This window comes from Molothrus aeneus, chromosome 10 (assembly GCF_037042795.1).
Source record: "Molothrus aeneus isolate 106 chromosome 10, BPBGC_Maene_1.0, whole genome shotgun sequence".
Classification (NCBI taxonomy): Eukaryota; Metazoa; Chordata; class Aves; order Passeriformes; family Icteridae; genus Molothrus; species Molothrus aeneus.
Genome location: NC_089655.1, coordinates 6,952,428 through 6,973,429, shown reverse-complemented (window position 1 = coordinate 6,973,429; position 21,002 = coordinate 6,952,428). Strand labels below are relative to the sequence as shown.

Genomic DNA, 21,002 nt, shown 5'->3' with positions numbered 1-21,002 from the left:
AGATTTTAATTAGTGAAGCATATAGTTTGCAAATACCATTTCAACAACTCTTCTTTGTGTTAAAGGAATAAATTTGTGGAGTTTGACATGAAGCCTGTATGCAAGAAATGCTATGAGAAATTCCCTCTGGAGCTGAAGAAACGTCTGAAGAAGCTGTCAGAGCTGGCATCCAAGAAGATCCATCCTAAAGCTTTAGATTTAAACTCTGCTTAAAGCAAACAGGTCTGTCAGTCTCCTGACTGCACACACAAGCTGCTACTCACTGCAGCTGTTGATTACAGAGGCAATTACTAAGAAGTGGAACCAAAGATAAGCAGTACCTTCCCCTGCTTCTGGTGATGTCTCTTGCATCTAGACTGTCCCTTTTCCCAAGCAATTGTCTACTAACACTGGCAGGAAGAGGAGTAGGAGTTCTGCTTGAGCAATGCACAGGCTGATTATTAATTTGCTACTAACATTGCATTTTGCCTTTGTGGAGCTATACACAATCTTTCCTTCTTCACTTGAGCTGTACTACTCTTTCCACTCCTCTAGTCCAAGGAATTTGGAAAGAGTGGTTAAATGTAGGGCTGAAAGAAATGTCAGATTTGCTCTTTCTCAATCAGAGTATCAGAATTTTTCTTCTTACTCTGGCTGAAGCAGTTTTTAGGTTTTTTAATATATAGGCAAACAGTCTGAAAGTTGTCATTCTTTACTACGTGCAAAAAGTTCTGGTCTTTCTCCAGATTCCTACAGAGAATATATGGGTGCCCTATCCCATATCCCAGTCCTTCTGGTTTGTAGGTTGACTGGGCAAGCCCAGGAACCAGTTGCTATGGCATCTGCACTGCCTGCTTAGGCCCAGTGTTAAGGCAGCTAAGAAGTTTCCTTTTGCTGCTTCTGTGCTCAGTACTAAGGAGATTTCAGCTGTCAAGGCCATGTCAGCCTCTTCAGAATAGTTGGGCTCTCCTTAAGGAGAAGGTGGCTATAGGAAACTAAACATTTTATTGGAACTGACCCTCATTTTCTCTGTTCTCTGTTACTACATGGCTGGTAGAGCTTCTGCTGGGCAACACAAAGCATGTCTTGTCCATTGACATAGCTGATATTTATTGAGGCAGTACGGCTGGAGCACTAGTTACACTTCTGCATAAGGAAATTGAATAAATAATATGGTACCAATTTAAGCACTTCAGTTTTCCCATTCTCACTTTATTTGCCAGCCAAGTATATGCTTGTTGGTCATGCTCCAGAAAGTCCACTTACATGAAGGTGTTTCTAATGTTTACAGTTTGTAGCAAATGTGTTATGCAGAAAAAACCCATTTTTCTTAAATTTTTTACCCAAATAAGAGTCCCATTCATCTTTCTTTTTGAGACCTGAGTTTACTTAAGGAGAGGATCTCAGACATGATGCTAACATCTCAAGCACATAGTTCTCCTCTGTAAGTTTGCCTGTCAGCAGTGAGGTTTCACTGGTCCTACAGTCTCTCCTACCACAAGCCAAGGTGCTGAGAAATTTACTGGTTTTGCATATTCTCAATACTTCTTTAGAGGTGAGCCATCAGCAGTGCTGTTCCTGAGCCCACCTGCACAATCTAAGATCCCAGTGAGCTTCTGAGTCCCCCAGAGGTGACCCCCATAGTTCCTTGTGCTGAACTAAGCTGAGCAGCCTGTAAATCCCTTTCCATGAACAGTTGTGAGAGTCTGCCTGCCCCTTTGCAAGGCTGACAAGCACTGGAGCACTACTGTCCTTTGCATGGTTTAAATCTTCCAAAAAGTGGCTGGTTTAGTCAGTCAAATGAACACAGCAGTTGTGCCTAGACAACACCCTGCAGCCACAGGTGAACTAGCTAGCAAGAAGTTCAAGCTTCCCCACTTCTTGTGTGTGTGAGCAGCAGTTGGATTGGGGCAGTACCTTAGAATTGTGTTACTGTGCTTGCTGGATCAGTACCCATGGAACTGCACCAGGGATACCAAAGCAGTGGTAGGAAATCCTGGATTGCTGATCAGAATCCCACACATGAGACCATCTCTTAGAGCTTCACTGCCTTTGGTAAATCAGTTTCCCTCAGCTGCTTTGCTTTTTGTTGCTGTAAGTCCATCATCTTTTAACTGGGTTATGCTGTATCCACTCTAACAATGCTGAGGGGTAGGTCTAATTTTAGCAGTAAACTCTTTCATCTTCTCCTGACCAGGTTGCACTGTAGATTCCAGTAACAGTAGCTGCTTGTGTCACTGCTTTAGGAGAACACGTGGCTATTCACTGTTCTCTTGTCAGCCTTAAAATGGTCTTTTAGTTAAGGGTATAAAGAACAGCAGGTGCTGTAGTGTGGCCCTGCCAAGACCCCAATTTTACAATCAAACCTGTTGTTTAGCATTTTGTCACAGCACAAAACACTTGAATTCTGACCTAGGTGCAGCTCAGTATGTTATGCAGATTCTTCTCAGCATAAAACATTCCAGTCTGTTCCTGTAATCTCAGTCACAGGCCCTGTGTAATGCTGAATCTGAGCAGCTGTGTATCCCCAGCCTCCTGGGAAGTGGTGGAGGAACACACAGCCACACATTCCTGGTAAATATGGGAGGACTAAGTAACTAGCAGCCAATAGATATTCTTTCAGCAGCCACTCACATTCAGCAATGGAAAATGCATGTATGTGAATGTGAATGACATTATTTCTGTACTGCCAGTGAAGATTGAATGAGTGCTTTCACCTTGTCTTGTGTTAGAGAATTGGCAGACCTAGAAAGCTTCAGAATTCTAAGGAGAGTTATCATTCTCTTTGATAAGCTGTTCAGTTCTCTAGGATTTGGAGTACATCTTTATCTTCAGGACATTTTGCAAAATTAGTCAGTGAACAAAATAATTGTGATCCCTGATCTCTATACTAATGGAGGGTGATACTCTCTTAAATTATTAATTTTTCACAATCATTTTTCTTATACTTCTGGTGCCCATAGCCTGCAATGTGCAGAGTTAAAGTAGTTTGTTACCAACGTCTTTTTTGGGAGAGTGGAGTTGAAGGAGTAGGAGAAATAACTATAAATGGCTTTAAAAAATGCATCTTCCTCTACTTTTGTCAGTCTATTTTTTAAAAACCAAGTAGAATATAGTGCAAACTCACAAGTTCTCCTTAGTGCCTTGGTAGGCTGAGAGGTTGGGTTTTGTTTTCTTTTTAATTAATATAGACGAGGTGTCAGTAAGAAATAAGCTGCATGCTTTTTCCATTGCTGTAAATAGACCTGCTGGCTAAATTCTTCCTAAGCATCACACCACTGGAGAGTAGAGATTTATATGAAGGTTGAGCTTCGCTCAGAAATCTACACTTAATAGAAGATGTCTCATACTATACATTTATATTTATACCTAATTCATATTTATACCTAATTAAAATCACTAACACTCACTGAGTACACTTGAAAATGGTTTTGCTTTTAGAAAGCATGGTGTGTGAAGCTTGTTTTCATGGGTATGCTAATCACTTGCAGTGTTTCTTTATGGCTCTAATCTTCTCTCTAGATTTGTGTCCTGGTGTTTTAACAGCAGTCTGTGCAATGCTGACAAACACTGGTCAGCCTTTTGTAGAGAGAATTCCTGATGTGGCATGGCTGGTATTAGATGATATGACTGACACTCTTTCAGAAGTGATTGGATGGGGAAGGAATAGATTGCAGGCAAGCATGTAATAAACATGGTTCTACTAGCCTGTAAAGCACTGTTAAGTGCTGAGGGTATTAGACTGAGAAAAGAATTAGCAGCTCCCTGCCTTGGTTCAGGCCTTGATGGGTTCTGCACTGTGTAGAGCTCTCACTTTATCACACATTTTTTGAGCTGTCTAACCAAAGCACATGATTGTGGATTGAAATGCTGTAATACTGTGCCTTTGTATGTTCTTGTATTAAAGTTAACTGTAATACATTTTAAATCTTTACACCAAAAAAAAAAAAATTGTACAGTGTGCAGTTAATGCCATATTTTCGGTGCTTAGCCAGAGACTGTTACCCACTCTGAGGAATACTGGGAGTGCTGAAACCTGAGGTGCTGTTGTGGTGAATTCATGTTTTGGACCTGTGCTGCTTCTGTGGTGATGTGTTGGTTGATGAGGATGTGCAGAAAGGGGTATCATCCTTTTAGTGGCTGTGTTGTACAAATTGTGTTGTGTAGGTAGTGAGCAGATGGGATACTATGATAATTACAGGATATAGTGGATATTTGGTTGATTTAGGTTACATTGATCTGGAGCAAACCTTCACTTGGTTAGAAAAGAGACATTGTGGTTGATTTTCTGCAGTCTTTTATTTAAAAACCAGAAACAATACAGTTTGGCTGCAAGATTTCTTTTTGTACAGGTGAAGTGTTGAACATTTCTCATCTATAGCTAGTTAGTTAGATCAGACACTGGGTGACAAAACCACTCTGGGTAATTAGACTCCAGCATTTCCATTGCCAGCAACGGACATTACAGCAGGAGCATCCAACTGCTTGCAAAAAGATCAGCTATTCTGACAGGTGTGGCACTCATTTGGATGCACAAAGAGTGGGCTCTTCCCTGCCACCATATACAAAACTCCCACCAGCGTTTGAATTTTGCACGCACATGTCTGAGGGAACAAGAGAACCATTGTGCATCCATTGGCAAAGTTGAGAGATCAGGCAGAGCTGCTTTCCCAGCACTGCCAGATTGTGTCTCAAGGAACTTGGTGTAAATGCTTTAAGACATGTTCTTGTTTCACTGGGAGTGAGGGAGGAGTACTTGATCTGAGGGTGAAGCAGCTAAGCTTGCTCCCACCATAGTCTGTATCTGCTTTACACACTCAGAGCACACTCTGCTTCCTGTGGCACCAAAGCTGTGTTTCTACAAAGCTCTTAGAGATGAACAAGTGCTGAATCGAATTTTACCACTCAAGCTGTCTGCTAAACAGGAAGCAGAAGAGATCAGGACAAATTAAAGCTATTATTCTTGTCTCTGAGGGAATGTCTGCATAACTCCAAACAGAACATTCCTGTGGAGCAGAAAAGTCTCTTTTCAACAGACCTCTGTTAGACTGAGTTCTTCAGTTCTGATTTGCACTGAATAGCTCATCTATATCTTGAAATAGGAGCAACTAAAAGTGATGGACCCAAACCCCAGACTAATTTCAGAGCTTACTAGAAACTGTACAGTAGAAAGTGGTTGTTAGTTTCCAAGAGCATTATAAGATGTAGAAGAAAGAAGACTATTTAATTTAAGCAAGGCTGTAGTAAGTCAGGGGACAATATCTTACCTTTCAAACTGTCCAGTTATCTACTACTAAAGGGCATTTCTCCCATCTTAGAATTACCAGTAGGAGGGAAAAAATTACATTACCTTTGTTTGCAAAGACTCTTGGGGTTTGTACATTTGGTAAGAGTATATTCAATAAGGGGCATTTTCTTTCCAAAAGGAAGACAGCTCTTCATGTGTGTCTGTCTTTGGATGGAGGAGATTCAGGCTATTAGAAGGGGCCCTCACTGGGATTCCCCACTCCCATAGAACATTAAAGTCCATCTAAACTTTCTTTAAATCCAGTATCTGAATGGAATTCTCATACTACATCTAAAACAGAAGTGTTACAGATAGTTGAAAGCACATGCTCACTTGAGTTTCTCTTGTTGTAGTATTTCAGCAACTCAGTTCATTCAGTGTGTGTTCAGAAGATTGATCAACAAGATTAATATTTTTTAAATGGCATTTCTTCTGGGATATGAAGTTACAGGTAGTTTGGCACAAGTACAGGTCATGGGCTCTATTTCCACTCTCAGGCTTGGAGGTTCTTTTGCTTGTTTACAGCATTCATGAGCAGGCGTACGTAGGATGTTAACAGGTCATCCATTTTGTAACCCTGTCAGGGAAGAAAAAGTCTTAAATCTCTCAGGGAGCTCCAGAAGCAAAAATAACTATCATTTCCTCCCTCATTTATCATCTTCTTAGGTTATTCCTTACATGGACATCTTTTCTTTCAATATCTGTCACTGGTTTAGTTATAGTTTATCCATTCCTTCCTCTGCTTTTTATAGATTTCAAAAACTTTATAGACCATAGCTCTGCTGTCTCCTTGGTATTCACTCTGTAGCTTGACTTGTACTTAAGATTCTTGCATTTAAGAATCTAAGCTTTTCTGTCAGAGTAGTTAGTCTTTAAATGTTTTTGTTATCTTTACAAACCTACCTTTAAATATGAATACAGTGATCTTACAGGGCTGGCATTACTGCATTACTGTAGGCAGATATGCAAGACAAAACACTCCTTATGTAGCTTTGCAGTCTTCTCAAACTGATAGAATTTTGATGTATGGGAAGAATTTGGGAAATTACTACTTTTCCATGTCTCCTATGTCATGCATCTTTGCATCAGATAGCATTATATATGAGCTGAACCAGTTCTAAATGGCAGCTTTATTGCCACAGCAGTGAATGCTTTTGGTATTTATGGTATAATTGGTATAATTATCATATATATGGTACAATTATTTTGGTATAATGCTGAACTGGTATTTATGTTTTCACACCATCTTTTGTAGCAATCAGGGTTGGAAAGGAAAAATTTGGATTTTGTTGTGTCTTAGTTGGCAAAACTCATCTTACCAGAGATGTCTCACATAAGAGCCGGTTTCCTCGTACCAGGTTCCCTATGGTCATGTGAAAATATGTGCTCCCACTGCTCCAGTTGGAGATCTTATTGAAGGGGTAGACTACTAAAATATCCTGTAAGGGGAAACAAAGTGATCCATGGAACATTTCTCAAATGAAAAGAGGCTGTTACATAAGAAAACCTGTAGAGCCAGAGAATTCTTGTTCTTTCCCACTTCATTTATAAAAATAATGGATCAAGGTAGTTCTTGAATCCAGGTTAGTGGTACATTGTATTTTCACCAAACAGGTAAATCCTAATCATACTAATGAGACTTCCTTTCATTATATATTGATCTTTGCCTTAGCACACTGCCATTAGATTTACAATAATCTAAACCTGTCTTTTAATTTGTTTGGTTATTGAAACCAAATAGTGATACTCCCTTTTCCTGAGACCTGGGTAAGACCAGACTGTTGGGGTTAGACTGCAGCTAAACATGGCCATTCAGCCTGATCTTTTAGACAGCTGGGGCTTCCTGCAAAGCATTTTTCTGAAGCAGGTCCCTGGGTGCACTGCCCATCCATCTTCCTGATCTTACCACCTTGCCAGGTCTATGATGATTCCCATGTCTTTTTTCAGACATGCTCTATCCTATTCCTTTCCAGAGTAGAAACTGCTAAGTGATTTGAAGCAGTAACATTTTCTTCAGTTTCCCACAGAAAATGAATAGAGAGCCTCTATTCTCTCCTACCATTCCTGGGCAAGGTCCTATCACTGTCCCTAAATTAGCAGGGTCTGTTCCATCCTTCCTTAGATGGACTTGTGAGAAGCAGCTGTTACCTTTGTCTTCTGATGTATCAGTGACACTCCTTGCTTGTTGATTGCAATCAGTACAATCTCTGGGAAATTGGGCTCCGAGGCTTGCTGTAAATGAGTAACACAGCCAGGTAAGCAGAAAATTGAGAAATTATCTGTATCAGGGGCCTAGTGACCTCTAACACTGTCCAGTGCTTCTTGTTCTCTTTCCCAAATGAATACTGAAACATTTTGGCTGTATATTGATGACTTGAGCAAATGCTACACAACAGCAGAATCAGGTCCATTATTTACTATGCTGTCTGATAACAAGTTTAATGAATGATTGCAAACCATTTAAGAGCCTAGTGAGGAGAAATCAAAGGTAACACATGGGAAATTATTCTTGGGTGATACCCACTCTAGAATGAGAGGATTAGTACCATTGTGTTCTAAAGGAAGAGCACCAAAGAGGTAAGATTTGGCAACATTTTCTTGTGGAGAGCAATGACAATTTAGCCCCCTACAGCTACTACACAATTGTAGTAGAGGTATTACAACTAGAGCAACAACATTGCCAGTAAACAACAAGCATAGTTTAGAATGGATAAAGAATCCATCTCCCAGTTTGGAAGGAACTGAGTTTTCCTCTATAGATTACAGGAATTCAGCTTTATAATATATTTTTACTTTCAGATATGGAGTCATAGTCCGTCTGTATCCCTTGGTACTGATCTACTACCAAATCCATCAGACAGGCCTTCAAACCTACCTTCACCTCAAAAAAGGCTGATCCAAATGTTGGCCACCGGTGTATCATTTTCAAGAAAGCAATCTTGGCCTCATCCACAGTTTTTCCTTCATGTTTACTATATGCTGCAATAATGCTCTGTTTAGGAGGAGAGGATACAAAGCCAGCTGAGTTGGAGACAGGCAGGTTTCCAAGGCTTAGCCTTAGAACTAAAGACAGCATCAGCTCATCACCACAATCAGGCTTTATGCCCCAGCAGCAGAAAACTGAAAATGAAGACAGCTGCTATGCCATGGGGCAAGGTGAAGCCAGAACCCTCCAGTGTTCCTTATTCCTCTGCTGGGTGAAGGAAGCCCAGCAGCCTGAGGAAATGGACTTCCAGGCACAGGGGCAATGTGAGATAAAACTCAGAAAGCCAGTGTTCAACACCCACAGACACAAATTATATCTTTGGCTGAAAAATGGAGGGTGAATTTTCCCTTTGCATTTGAAAGAATGTCCTGTGTTTTCCTCAGCAGACTAAGTGGTAAGTACTTGCTGAAACCTCGTTGCCCTTTTTGAGGATAAAAGAGCCTTTTGCTGTAAGTATCATGGACATGGTGCAAGGAGATTGATTTGCTGCCAAGAAATACTTATGAGACATCTTAACTTTCTATTTCTGTCCAATATCCTCAACTTCCAAGTCCCATCACTGGCTCTCCTATCTCTAACTCTTTTTCTGGGCACTAGAAATAGATTAGTATCTCCAAGAAAGATGCACACTTCAGATAAGCCATCCAGGCCTGCGGATATCTCTCAGAATTTTGGTAGAGTATGTAAAATTTGGATTGTAAAAAGCAAATCCTCTTGCTATCCTGCTGGCAAATCCAGCAATATCCAATACCATCCCTCCAGAGTACTTTCAAAGACCATCAGATCAAAAATGTAGTGTGGCTCAGCGTGTTTTCTCTACTAAAGCTCTGTAACTGTAACATGACTAATGAAGGCTGATGTTCTTACCTTCTTCCATTCATCTGGTGCCACTGCTCGGAGCAGATTGTCTGGCACCAGCTCCTTTAGGATTTTGGGGATGGCTGCCAGCTGCGTGCGGTCGTTGTTGAAGCGCGCTTTATAAATCAGCCCTGCCAGCTGCACAGCTTCATCCTTGGAGCACTTGTGGTAGCCTCTGAGGTACTTTGGCAGCTCCTGCAAGAGACCAGCTCTGAATCCAGACAGAATAGACTTAAACATTCTAAAGTTGTGAGGTCAGGACACAAGTCTTGCCAAACACAGTCCAAGGACATCCCAAGAACTTTTAGCTCCTTCTGAAGGTTCTCTGGATGATCTTTAAAGATCCAACCAAAACTTTCTGTGATTCTCTGATTTATGGAGCACAATGAGCATTTCCACAGTAGAGTGAGATAAAGGAGCTGTACTCTCCAACATGTTCAGTATATCTCAGGTGTGAACACTGGGAGAAATAAATCTGTTCTGAGGCTGAGCTGTGCCCCACTCTGGAGGAGGTATTCCTCTGGAGGCTCCATAATGCAGGCTTTCAAGAGGGAGACAGTAATACTCCTACAGACTTAATTTCTCACAAGAAATTAAGATATCACAAATACCTCTTCTTTAGGGAGCTGCTCACCTGGTGGTAGTGGAAAATGGTATCAGCTTTCAGATCCTTGCCAGGAGTTACATTCAGCCACAGCTTTCTCATGAAATACACCTCATAGGCCACAGACAGAGCAGCCCCTAAGGAGATCAGACCTTGTTAGTGTTCTCTGTGTCACTGATAGTCCTACAGTTTTTAAATGGCTTGTGAATTTCTTCATAAAAGTAATTATGGTTTTAATAGTAATGAACAAAATTATTAACAAAACAACACGAAAAGCCATTTTAGATGACAAAACGAATCAGTTTTCAGTTCCTGGACACTGCTTACACAATAATCAGATGGAGGAGAAGTTGAGGGACTACCATTGAGTGTTACGGGTGCTCATGACAGCTGCCTGCTGGTGTACAATACACCCAAATTCTCTTACACAGATGTGAATACATCTGATGGCTGTGCTTCTACAAATGAATTGTGATTTAGTGCACCCACATCTTTATACTGTGATTTTCAGAGCTCCTAGCAGCTACATCAGCTGAGGGAAGAGAAGTTAGAAGGTCTTAGATACATAGACAGAGCTTCATGGAGTTGAACCTCATCTGTCCTGAAATATGCAAAGGTGAGGACAAATTGATACAGAGTTTGATATTGGTTTCAAAATATGTAGTATCCATGGGTGGGGGTGGGATGGTAAGTGCAAGGAATTGCTATTATTATTATTATTCTTACATCGCTTTATTCAAACAAGTGGTTCCTTGACAACATAATGTGTCTGGGTATCACCAGGTAATAACCTGGTTAAAAATTTTCTAACAACTCAAGAAATCTGAGTCACACTCTGTAAAGAACCTATTTGCATGTGTCTGCTGATTCTTGGTATTTGAGGATCGACCTATCTAATTTGCATATATCCAGCTGTGTGTTTTGGATACAACAGGTCAAAAAAATCTTCTGTACCAATTTCAAATTTCTGGAGAGTTCCCCCCCCGCAGAAATGTTCTGGTGTTTTTGATAGCCAGTGCTTGGCTGCATCAGGTCACTGATCTTGCTGCTGGTGCAGGCATTAACTGTGTCTGTACAAACAAAAATGATACAAGACTCCACTAAACACGTCCCAAGATGGAGTGAATCCTACTGGATGAATCATCTGCTTTCCAGTTCAACACAGCACCTCATGCAGCTTCTGGTCATGCTGGCATTCTCCTTACCATCTTTTCCTGGCCTGTTCCTTTTGTTCCAGTCTGTCACCTGCCTTAGTGAGTCAAAGAAGTAGTCTGCTTCATTCTGACTGATCACCTGCAGAGGCCACGGAATGACAGAGAGAAAGGACGGGTTAGCGCATCATAAAATACTGCCTGTGCCACATACCCATGTATCAGGCTGAATTTTCTTTCCCTGTCTGCAGTGAGAGGGCAGAATTATAGCAGGAAAGAAGTAGAAAAATAAGAGGAGAAAGGCCCAATTTATTTATATTTCATATGGGGATCTTTATTGCATCTTCTGTTGCTTTTTGCTTTCCAGGTTGTTTATTGAAGTCAAGCTGAAGATGCCTACCTTATTCCCAGTCTTCTTCCCTTTGTAAAGTGTTGTTACATACTGGGTTTCTCTTTTCAGGAAGGCAGCACACCAGAACCTCCCTGTGCTAGGGCTCAGTGCTGCTTTTGCCTTAATCACAGTTTCAGAGAGAAGGGACCTATCAGTGAGACAGCCAGCCCAAGCTTCAGCTCAGGCAGGGCAGGCTCCCAACAAACCAGAGAGTGATTAACTGGTGCTGGTTGCCCCTCCTTTCCCTAATCCTAGTGGGCACTGTACATGTGCAGCACATCTGGGCAAAGTCTGGGTGAAAAAGGGTTGAATCCAGCAGTATGCAACCATCCTAGCAGCTGCTGGAAAGCCTACATCTCTGCTTTTAGTGCCACCTGGGCACTGGCAGAATGATAGAAGCTCTGCATCTCCATCCAGCTCCTTCAAGAGACTGAAAATAATTGTCAGGTGCTAAAAGTTCAAGTTTAGGTTGTATCCCCTCAGTAAGACAGAAGCAGTAATCATCTGCTCTGGTCCTTGGCTTTGTATGGTTGTTTAGGTGGCCTGGTAATTAAATACATATTACCTGGTAATAAAGATATATTAAGAGAGGAGGGGCAGCCTGGCTACCCTGCCAGAGTGAAGGAGGAGTTACCTTGTCTGCAATCTTCACAAAGAGGCTGAAACCTTCCCAGGAGTGCAGCTGCAATTTGGAAGCGATGTTCTGACACAGAGTCTGGATTTTGGTGTTTGTTCCCACATCAAATGTCTATGAGATAACAAGACTCTTGTTACACAGAGGAGAGTAAGAAATAAGAATATTTAATGTCTTCAGACATGCTCCTGGATGAGCACATCATGGCTGGAATAATGGTCAAGGCTGGGAAAACAAGTAAGTGCTCACCAGTTCTGTTTCGTTGGGGAAGCAAATCTTGTGTGAGATCTTAGTGTTGTTCTGTAAGATGGCCTCAACCTCCACAGGATGAGGTGCCCACTTCCTGCAGCCACTCCTGGAAAATGCCACCACCATCATAAGAGACATTAGTCTAATCACTGAGGAAATGAACAGCAGTATTCCAGCCAAACAGCAGGCACCCTCCAAAGTGCCAGTACTCTGTGATGGGGCCGGCTCCAATGCACCTCCACCCCAGTGCAAATTCAGTGTATTAACAGCAAGAAACTGAGGGTCTTATTAGCACGTAAAGTGAAAGTCTGTTCTGCTCTGCAAGGAGGTTGCATGAATAAGACACCTTCCAAACCAGCATCATGGCCTCTTCTGTGGATTCAGCATCATTTTTGCTTATATAACAGCTACAAGGAGAAATACATTTTATTAAATTCCTGCATCAGTAAAAAGATATGTGTTTGGATACAAAATGACTTGGAGCCCAAGTACCAAAAAGGTCTGGAGGGCTGCTTGAAACCATCTGATATAAGAGCTGGAGTGCAATCACTGACTTGGGAGGTGCTTAAGCTGTACAAGCCCAGTTCTTTGAAATTACACCTCAGAGCAGAGCTGCCTTTTACAGCAACAGAACTGGCCCTGGAGTCTCAGTCATGCCAAAATCTTGACATTAAAGATGTCAAGTTAAATGTTAAAGTGAGTTAAAGTGAGAACAAATCTGGCAAATTACCTCCTGGGGCTGGTAAGTTCCTGTCCTCAGTGGCACAGAGCAAGCTGCTCAGGTATTTTGAACACCATTGCTTATGGGCCTCTCACACAGGGTTGGTCTTTTAGGAGGAGGTTGGTCTGGATCCAAGCTTTAATTGTGTGCATTTGAAAACTAATTATTTTCCATCCAATGAAGAAGCATTTCCATTTGGAGAAGGAAGATTTGACTGTGACCAAGCTGAACAGCATGTGCTTTGTACTGTGCAGGCACTTACTAAGTGTGGAGCTGTCCTACTCAGTCACCTGTTCCTGACCTGGCATCAGAGGGAGGCCCTGGGAGCTCAGGGCATTGCAGCAGTTTGGCTTCAGAGGCACAGGGCTACCCACCTCTCCTTGCAGCCTCAGCTAGGAATTCACTGCCAAGGTGAGATCTGTTTAACACCCATCAGGGTGGTTCCCTGGCCAGGATTCTGGGGGTGAAGCTGTAAAGTGGTTTATGGCAGGAAAGGTGTGTTCCCCAGGGCTCAGTTGGGTTCCCCTGTGTGTACTTAGGTCAATCCTTTGAGCTGCCTGCTCTACCCTTTCCAAAGAGACCAGGTTACTTACAGGGAGAAGTTGGACTAGATGATCATTGAAGGTCCCTTCCAACTGAAATAGTTTATTCTGTTCTATTCTATCCTATCCTAAGCAGATGCAAGTTTAATCTTAGGAAAAGAACTGCTCTTAGAAGATAAGATCTGTCTTTGTTCCACTTCCCATCCTCCAGGCTCCAGATCTGGGGCAGTTTAGCAAATAAAATCCTCCTTCAAGCAGCCCATTCTGCTTTCCCCTCCCTCTTTGCTGTCTCTAAAGAAGCTCTGTACAGCTCAACAGGGCTTAGAGCATGAATAGCACATGATATAGGGCAGCAGGAATTTTTAAGTCTTCTCCATAGAAATAAACAATGAATAGCATTCCTTGCCATGCATTTTTCAGACACTTCAAAAGCGAGTCCAATGTGTGGTGACATTTCCCCAGCAGTGCCAAACCCCATCCACTGCAAGGGGGATATACACTGTGTTAGTGTTCCCCTAGAGCCTGACCTGTGGGGCTCACAGACAAACATGTGGCCCAGCCTGAGGGAAAGGGGAAGATGCAGGAGCTGGAAGGAGAAATCTTTGGGCAGATTCTTTACTGATGAGGTCTGTGGCAGGCAAGTGGTAAATCACAGCACCATCAAAAGGGAGAAAGCTGCAGTCAACCTTGGTGCCAAAGCTTTGTTCTCAGAGGGGCAAGCTGGGGTTATTCCAGTGCTTGGAGGAATCTAGGGAAACCTTTCCCCTGCAGTTGAGTTGATCCTTCCTGAAATCCTGTTAGCCCTTCTTCTCTCTCTGGTTTTGTAATGTCCCTTAGAATGACAACTCATTCAGAAGCTCAGGAAACACTGGGGTTTGGGGGTCTTGTTGCTTCAGCCTAAGTACATGGAGAGGTGCCTTGCTGTGAGCAGCCAGGTAAGAGTCAGGGCTTTGTTCATTTGGGGTTTTTTAAATAGGAATTGATTGTACTGATCCTTTCAACAAGGACATGCTGCCTCACCAAAAGTAAGGTCAGGCTAGTATCAGTGACATCATTCCAAGCTGCCTGCCTTTAGGATGTTTGAAATATCCAGCTCTGGGAGGCAAGTGATTATATGTGGTGGTTAACTTTTCAAAATGCTACTAACTCTGAAAGAAAAAAGTGAAACTGTGACATAGACCTCTCTTCAATGGTTCAAAGTCCATAAAGAAAGTTAAAAATAATGATCACTTAAAAACCCAAGATGTAAAGAGGAAAAGGAAAGCAACAGTTGTACTGTTTTAGTCTGTGTGTTTTTTGGGACCTGATTTTGCTATTTGAGCACTTTGAGCTGGTTGTATGCCAGATTATTTACCTCATTACTGTCTGAATCCTCCGACGGCACCCCAGGGCCAGTGTTTCTTTCTGGCGTGTCTCTATGAATTTCTGGGCGTGTTTGAGCAGTGACTTGCTGGGTGGGAAGAGGCCAGTGCAGAGCCAGAGGAGCTGCCAGCCCTTGGTCTCGCTGTACCTGGGAACACAAACCAACAGTTCTGCTACAGCCACATAGAATTCTCTGTTTGACCACACACCAGCTACAGGGAAGAGAAATGCACGCCAATCGTGGTCCCATTGTGCAGAGCTGCAAATCAACAGAGCCTTCACCCAGGTTCTGGCATTCATTTGCTGTACAGCAACCACAGCCTGCATGTGAAGATAATGCCAAGTCCTGCACGAGAAATACTCATGACAGATGCAAAACTTATGGATAAATATAAATTCCGGTTTAGAAGAAAGCAGCAGTGACCCTGGTGCCATCCTCTTAGAAAGCCACTGTTGATTTCATGTTCAAGCTCATATGTATTCAGATCCTGGTTTCTCAGTGGATGTATTCACCTGCCCTCTGCACTGGCCAGCTTTGCTCAGAGCATGAACACTCTGCATGCACTGGCTTCCCCTTACAGGTACTCCTGTTCTGAAAAATGAACATGTTGATAGCATCATGTAGTGAGGTAGATGCAGTTCTTAAATGTTCCAGATCAAGCTGGTACTATTTTTCAGGTGGAAATCCAGTTATTCCAGCCTGTGCATCTGTGAAATCTGCCAGTTGAAGCTCTTCTGGCACCTTGCCCTCACCATTAAGAAGGGCTGTGCAGCCCTGAGGTGGTCAGTCATTCTGCCTCAAAGCCAGGAACAGAACACACTTCAGCTGTGTGCAGAGATTGCTCTGAAATGCTTACTGGTGTGAAGTGGTTTTGGTTGGGAAAGTCAGCATGTCTGGCTCTGAAAGGGCATGAGACATTTCTGAATAAAGAGGTTCTGGCTTCTTTATTCTCACTTGCTGTTCTAATTTTGTAGATGAAGACAGACTATTTTAATCCCATTTATACTCTATAGAGTGGTGTTTGTGTCTGTGTGAGAGCAGGACATGGTCCACAACACAGCAGCCTGGGAAGGATGAAAGATTTGTTGCTCTGGCTGTTCTAATGAAAGTATATGCAAATAGCCACCTTTCAAGAGTTGTTTTTTCCACATCAGTGATCCCGCTCACATTGGTGGAACACATCAGGCATGGCACTGGCACCATGGTTACAGACTATGCATTAAATAGCCTGTAAGATTCACTGCCTGCAAGGGAATTTGCCATTCAACACTGGCACACATGATCAAAGTTCCACTACATGTAATAATTGAGGAACAGAAGAAAGAAAATAAATAAACAAACAGAATGCATCCAGAAATGGACAAACAATTTTGTTAATAATTAATACTATTTTAAGCTGCTTTTTACAATTCATTTTTTCCTGGAAGTAGATCAAATTATCATTTTGTGAATGGGGAAGAAAACACCAGCCCATTTCAGAGACTTTTATGTGGGCAGGTGCCTCTGTAACCAATCTGTTCTGCAAGGCAGTTTTGTAACCTAATTAATATAACTACTCAAAAGTGTTTATTCACTGGTGGTAAAAATCCAGTGTAAACTATGTTTTTGTGGGAGGGGAATGCTGCTGTTGGGAAATTTAGGTGGAGAGTTGCCAGGGCAGTCAGTGAAGGGATGCAAGGACTATGCAGTGCCATGTTTCCCCTACAGACTGTTTTGGGAGCAGGAGAGCCTCAGTGACACCTTGCCTGCCTCACAGCACAAAGAGATGGGCATGGAATGCTGATGGGAGCAAAGCAGCAGCTCAGGGGAGAAGATTGATGGTGTTCTCTGGCCTCTCCCTGCCAGGGAGTGGTCCTGAGCACTCCACAGAGGTAAGCACTGCCTGGCCAAAGGGAGAGGGGAACCTGTTACTCCAACATTTGTTTATCCTTCCCCTGCCCCCACTGCATCACAAATGCAGCAAACGTTCCTGATGCCCCCTGCACTTGAGGCCTGGCTCTGCAGGAGCAGGGTGTTTGCACCCAGGTAAATACCTGTTTCTGTTCTCAGTCAGTTGTTTCATAATCTGACAGTAAATCTCATCCCTCAGGACCTCCTCCTGGATAGCTGGCACAAATATCTGGTCAGTGACTTCCACAGAGGAGTGTGCCTGTTTTGAGGGGTAGTCTCCCATGAATTTCATGATGGGTGAATGTGCTGTTAAGGAGAAAAGCAGAAATTTTGGAAGGCAAATGGGAAGTTTCATCTGGATCCTAACATGTTAGTGACTTGGTTGATGTCTAAGTGGCTAATGCTGGGAGGAAGGTATGGAGCATGTTCCCTGTCTGTCCCTTACCCCCTTTTCCTTTGCAGCAGCAGCTCCTTGGCTGTGATTTGTACTGTGCTAATAGCTGCATTCTCTGGGCATATGCAGTAAATCTCTCTCACTCCTGAAACCAGGTTATTAGTTTAGTGAGCCATCAGTAGCTGTGGAGTACTGGGAGGAAATTGGAACATTTCCCTATAGACAAGGGAAACAGATTTGATCCACTCCATCTTTATGTGAATGTATCCCCTGTAAGGTGGCTGAGGCATCTCAATAGAGGTAATTTAGTGGACCTGGCTAACTCTTCCTTCCCCTTTAGTGTTCTCAGATCCCAAAGAGAGGAGAGAAAGGATATCAATGAAGGCCTGACAGGCCAAATCTCGAAGGTCAGGGTCTGTGCATGCTCTCTTCAGCAATGGCTGTTTCAGAGGCTCCTTGGAATGTGCCCACAGTTGACTGTGCCCACGGGATTTCTGGAGAACAGCTTTGCTGATGGATTCTTTCTCAGGAGTCCTGAACAAAGACAAGCACAAGCAATACAAAATTACTGGATCAGTATGCTTTGAACAAAGGAGGTCATTATCATAAAGTCATATCTCTAGACCTGTTCTTTCACAAGACAGTGATCTCAGATCTCCTGTGATTCTGTAGATCAAGAAGAGCTGGGAAATGTAGTTTCCTGTATATCCAGAAGGTAGGAGGCTTGCAAAAAACAGGTGGGTTTTTAGAAAACTAATTTTCCCCTTACTTTCTTTTCTCTCTGAGATGTTGTATATCCTCACTAGCTGGTAAGTGCTGAAGAAAGGGTGAGAAGTAAGAATAGAGCCTGCTGGAAGAAGTCAGCCCAGTCAGTCCTCCCTTTGCATTTCTGCAGACTTAAGATACAATAGCCATGGGCCAGAATCTCTGTATCCAAAGTCACAATTACAGGGAACAAAAAGAAGAAACAATCAGAAGTGGGAGATGCCATTGCATAATAGGTTTAAGGATTACTGATCAACAAGACCTTTTCTAGGGCATACTCTACACAGAGAGCTTCACCTGAAGTGTTCGTAGGAGAACTCCTCCAGGGTGTAAGGCTTCACCTTGATGTCCTCTTCATCAGGTTCCTCCATGAAGGAGTTCTGTGAAGCTGTCCTCCTCTGGTCTGGAGACATCATCAGTAAACTCTGCAATAACACAGCCACACAGAGATGTCACATGGAGACAGGTCTCTGCATGCACTGTCAGGGGTTACTCAGCATATCTGTGCAGGCAGCCCTGTGTGCTGCCTGAGATCTCCTGTCTCAAAAGCAGCATCTCCAGAGACTCAAGAATGACCTGGGAACAGCTGACTCAAAGAACCAATTTACACAGAGGTAACAGTAGTGGACATTGAAATGTATGTGATTATCCAAAGCACAGCACATGTTTACAATGCACCTGCTTCTCTCTAGTGTGTTTTCCCACCAGTTTTTCTGCTTTTTATCTGTTAGCACAGAGTCCAATATACTGAATCCTCATAACTGAAGACGAAATTATTAGCAGTGGTACTAATGAGAAACCTTGGCTCCCTCAAAGACTGTATTCTCTTTAAGTAACCTGATGCACTTAGAGGTTCTCTTGAGGCATTATGTGATTACCACTCAAGCCCAGAGTGAATGCAGGAAAATTCAGCTGCACACTCATACTCCTTAATTGCTACCAGTTCCAGGCACTGAAATCTCCCATGGTGATAGAGTGGTTTTTGGGGGTTTTTAAAGCCATTGCCTTTGTGCAGCTGCAGTCTTCTCCTTAGAGTCTGGGCTAGGCTTAGTTTTGTTTTGAGACAGGACAGAATTAAATGCTTTCTTTCAATGGGAGGTATAGAACTTGTCTGACTTTGGAGAGACAATTATCTTCCAGTTATAAATTCAGCCATATTAACATTTTTATCTTCCAGTCTTTTCACATGGAGTGCTTAGCTTTCCTTACCAGCACTTGACTAGAGGGTTTTGTGAGGGAAGGAATGATGTAGATGTCTTCCAAAAATACATTCCCTGTTTTGCCTGTCCTTTCATTCTGGGCACAGATCCAGCCAGAGTCTGCATCCAGCCTTTTGTCTTCGGTGAAGATTAGTAAGTCTCCCTTCTTGAAGGACAGGATGCCAGGATCATCTGGAAAACAGAATAAGGGGGTACTGTTCAGGCTTGACAGTCTGAGAAAATGTAAAGCAATGTGAAAGACAAGAAAATTGTATTTTGAAGGCCTGAAAACAGTTAGCAGTAGAAAGTGATTTGTGTAAATATGGCTAATTTTCCAGTAACACCAGAGAAATCACTTCTGTTTCCTCTGACACCCTGACTTTGATCCAATGAGGGCAATGGCACAACTCAGTTTGATTCACATGAATGCTGACTTTGTGTCCAGACTGGCAGCAAAGCATGGAAAGGAACTCAGTAGTTGTAAGTAGCTGAAGTTCATGTTTACATTTTAAACATGCATGTCTGCTTGAGCCACCTCTATTCCACAGGAAATTCCAGTTTACTGCTTCTGTGAAATTCTTCTGCAAAGTATTTCCAGAGAGCCCAGATCCAACTTCCTACTATAACCAAACTGAGTTCCTGGACACTATACTATCTAAATAAAATACATAAAGAAGGAGGAGGAGGAAGGAAAGGTTATTTGTGTGCAAGGGTACTGAATCCCATTGCATTATGCTTGGCATTGCTGTGCTGATGCATCCCCCCAGGAGCAAAGGGACTCTTGATGAAGTTCCCCTCTCCTCTTTGAGCACCTTCAAACAAGTGCTGCAAGTGCTGTGGATTCTTGCATGATTTCTCCACACCCTGTAGAAGAGTTATGAGACTCACCCTGGGATTTTTTCTCATGCATTGCCACAGCAAATTGTGATCTTTTCTTCAGTCCTTCCAGGAACATCACCACTAGTTCAGCAATGACAACGCTGTTTACAGATGTCAGAACAAACTCCTCGGCACGAAGCGTGATGAGAGTGCAGCTCTGTCCAAATGACTTCACTGCCCTAGGTATTATTGAACAATTTGTTACCAGAGCATCTGAAAAACTTACAGACCCATCTGTAAACACAGCCAAGGCACCCACATCTCCTTGCATATAACTCCCTTACAGTGAATATTGGTAGTTCCTAATTTGCCTTCCCATGACCTGGCAAGTGTGAAGGACTGAAGTGGTTCAGCTTTGTTCTGGACTCCACCATGTTTTGTACAAAAGTGCTTCCATACAGACACAAGAACACCCTTCTTTTCAGTAACTCAACAGCTAATTAAATCTCTGGCAGTCCTCACAGGGGGCTTTTTGTGTTTGTAAGACCCTTTTCTCCAAGTAACCTGATGCAAGGATGTGTGCCATGAGCAGGCAGTAGTTAACAGCTTTTCTCAGTGATCCTCTTCTGGTGCATGACACCTGAGAAAGATGTCAACTCCAAGCATGCACAACAGACAATGGCTTAACTGTGTCATTTATTTGGGCCATTCTTGTCTCAATGCCTGCCTTTGCTTCCTTACACCTTTCTGACTGAATAGGATCACTTGACACCAGCTGGAAGGATCCAGTCTTTTCAGTATTTCCTTTACAGGCTGCTCAGTTTTCCCTTTCTGTTTCTTGGACCTAGGCTAAACCACCTTTCCAGGCACAGATCAAATCACCTAAGGAGGTGGCAGAGAAGGTACACCCTTTCTGAGTATGGAAGAGATGCCATCTTCAGATCTTGTCTTTCTGGGGCCCTCACCTGTTGGTGTGGATGCCAGTTATCTCTGGGAAGGTCAGCTCAAGGAGCCGCTTTTCTGACTCATCCAAGAAGCAGATGCCTTTCCAATTTATAGCAATAATGAAGTGGTTCTTAGGCAAGCTGGGCCCTGAAAAGACAGAAAAAATCCTTATCAATGCTATGCAAGTCTTCTCCTATTGATCTTATATCTATCCTCTACTCCCAG

General features: G+C 42.7%; 2 protein-coding genes across 2 annotated transcripts in view; one reads left to right on the top strand and one right to left on the bottom strand.

Annotated features, from left to right (window-relative positions):
* LIMS2 (LIM zinc finger domain containing 2) overlaps positions 1–1,174 on the top strand; it is a 29,099-nt gene extending 27,925 nt beyond the window's left edge. The window contains exon 10 of the mRNA XM_066556416.1: positions 66–1,174. Within this exon, the coding sequence (XP_066412513.1) occupies positions 66–213 (148 nt within the window). The 3' untranslated portion in view covers positions 214–1,174. The remainder of the gene's footprint in view (positions 1–65) is intronic.
* Positions 1,175–5,759: 4,585 nt separating this feature from the next.
* Positions 5,760–21,002, bottom strand: part of MYO7B (myosin VIIB) — a 45,610-nt gene continuing 30,367 nt past the window's right edge. Inside the window, exons 33-48 of the mRNA XM_066556580.1 lie at positions 20,798–20,924; positions 19,902–20,071; positions 19,024–19,205; positions 18,112–18,239; positions 17,426–17,583; positions 16,799–16,952; positions 14,757–14,912; positions 12,140–12,245; positions 11,891–12,004; positions 10,920–11,007; positions 9,745–9,851; positions 9,120–9,305; positions 8,142–8,258; positions 7,415–7,498; positions 6,586–6,705; positions 5,760–5,843 (exon numbers count right to left, since the gene is read on the bottom strand). Of these exons, the coding sequence (XP_066412677.1) occupies positions 5,760–5,843; positions 6,586–6,705; positions 7,415–7,498; positions 8,142–8,258; positions 9,120–9,305; positions 9,745–9,851; positions 10,920–11,007; positions 11,891–12,004; positions 12,140–12,245; positions 14,757–14,912; positions 16,799–16,952; positions 17,426–17,583; positions 18,112–18,239; positions 19,024–19,205; positions 19,902–20,071; positions 20,798–20,924 (2,081 nt within the window). The remainder of the gene's footprint in view (positions 5,844–6,585; positions 6,706–7,414; positions 7,499–8,141; positions 8,259–9,119; positions 9,306–9,744; positions 9,852–10,919; positions 11,008–11,890; positions 12,005–12,139; positions 12,246–14,756; positions 14,913–16,798; positions 16,953–17,425; positions 17,584–18,111; positions 18,240–19,023; positions 19,206–19,901; positions 20,072–20,797; positions 20,925–21,002) is intronic.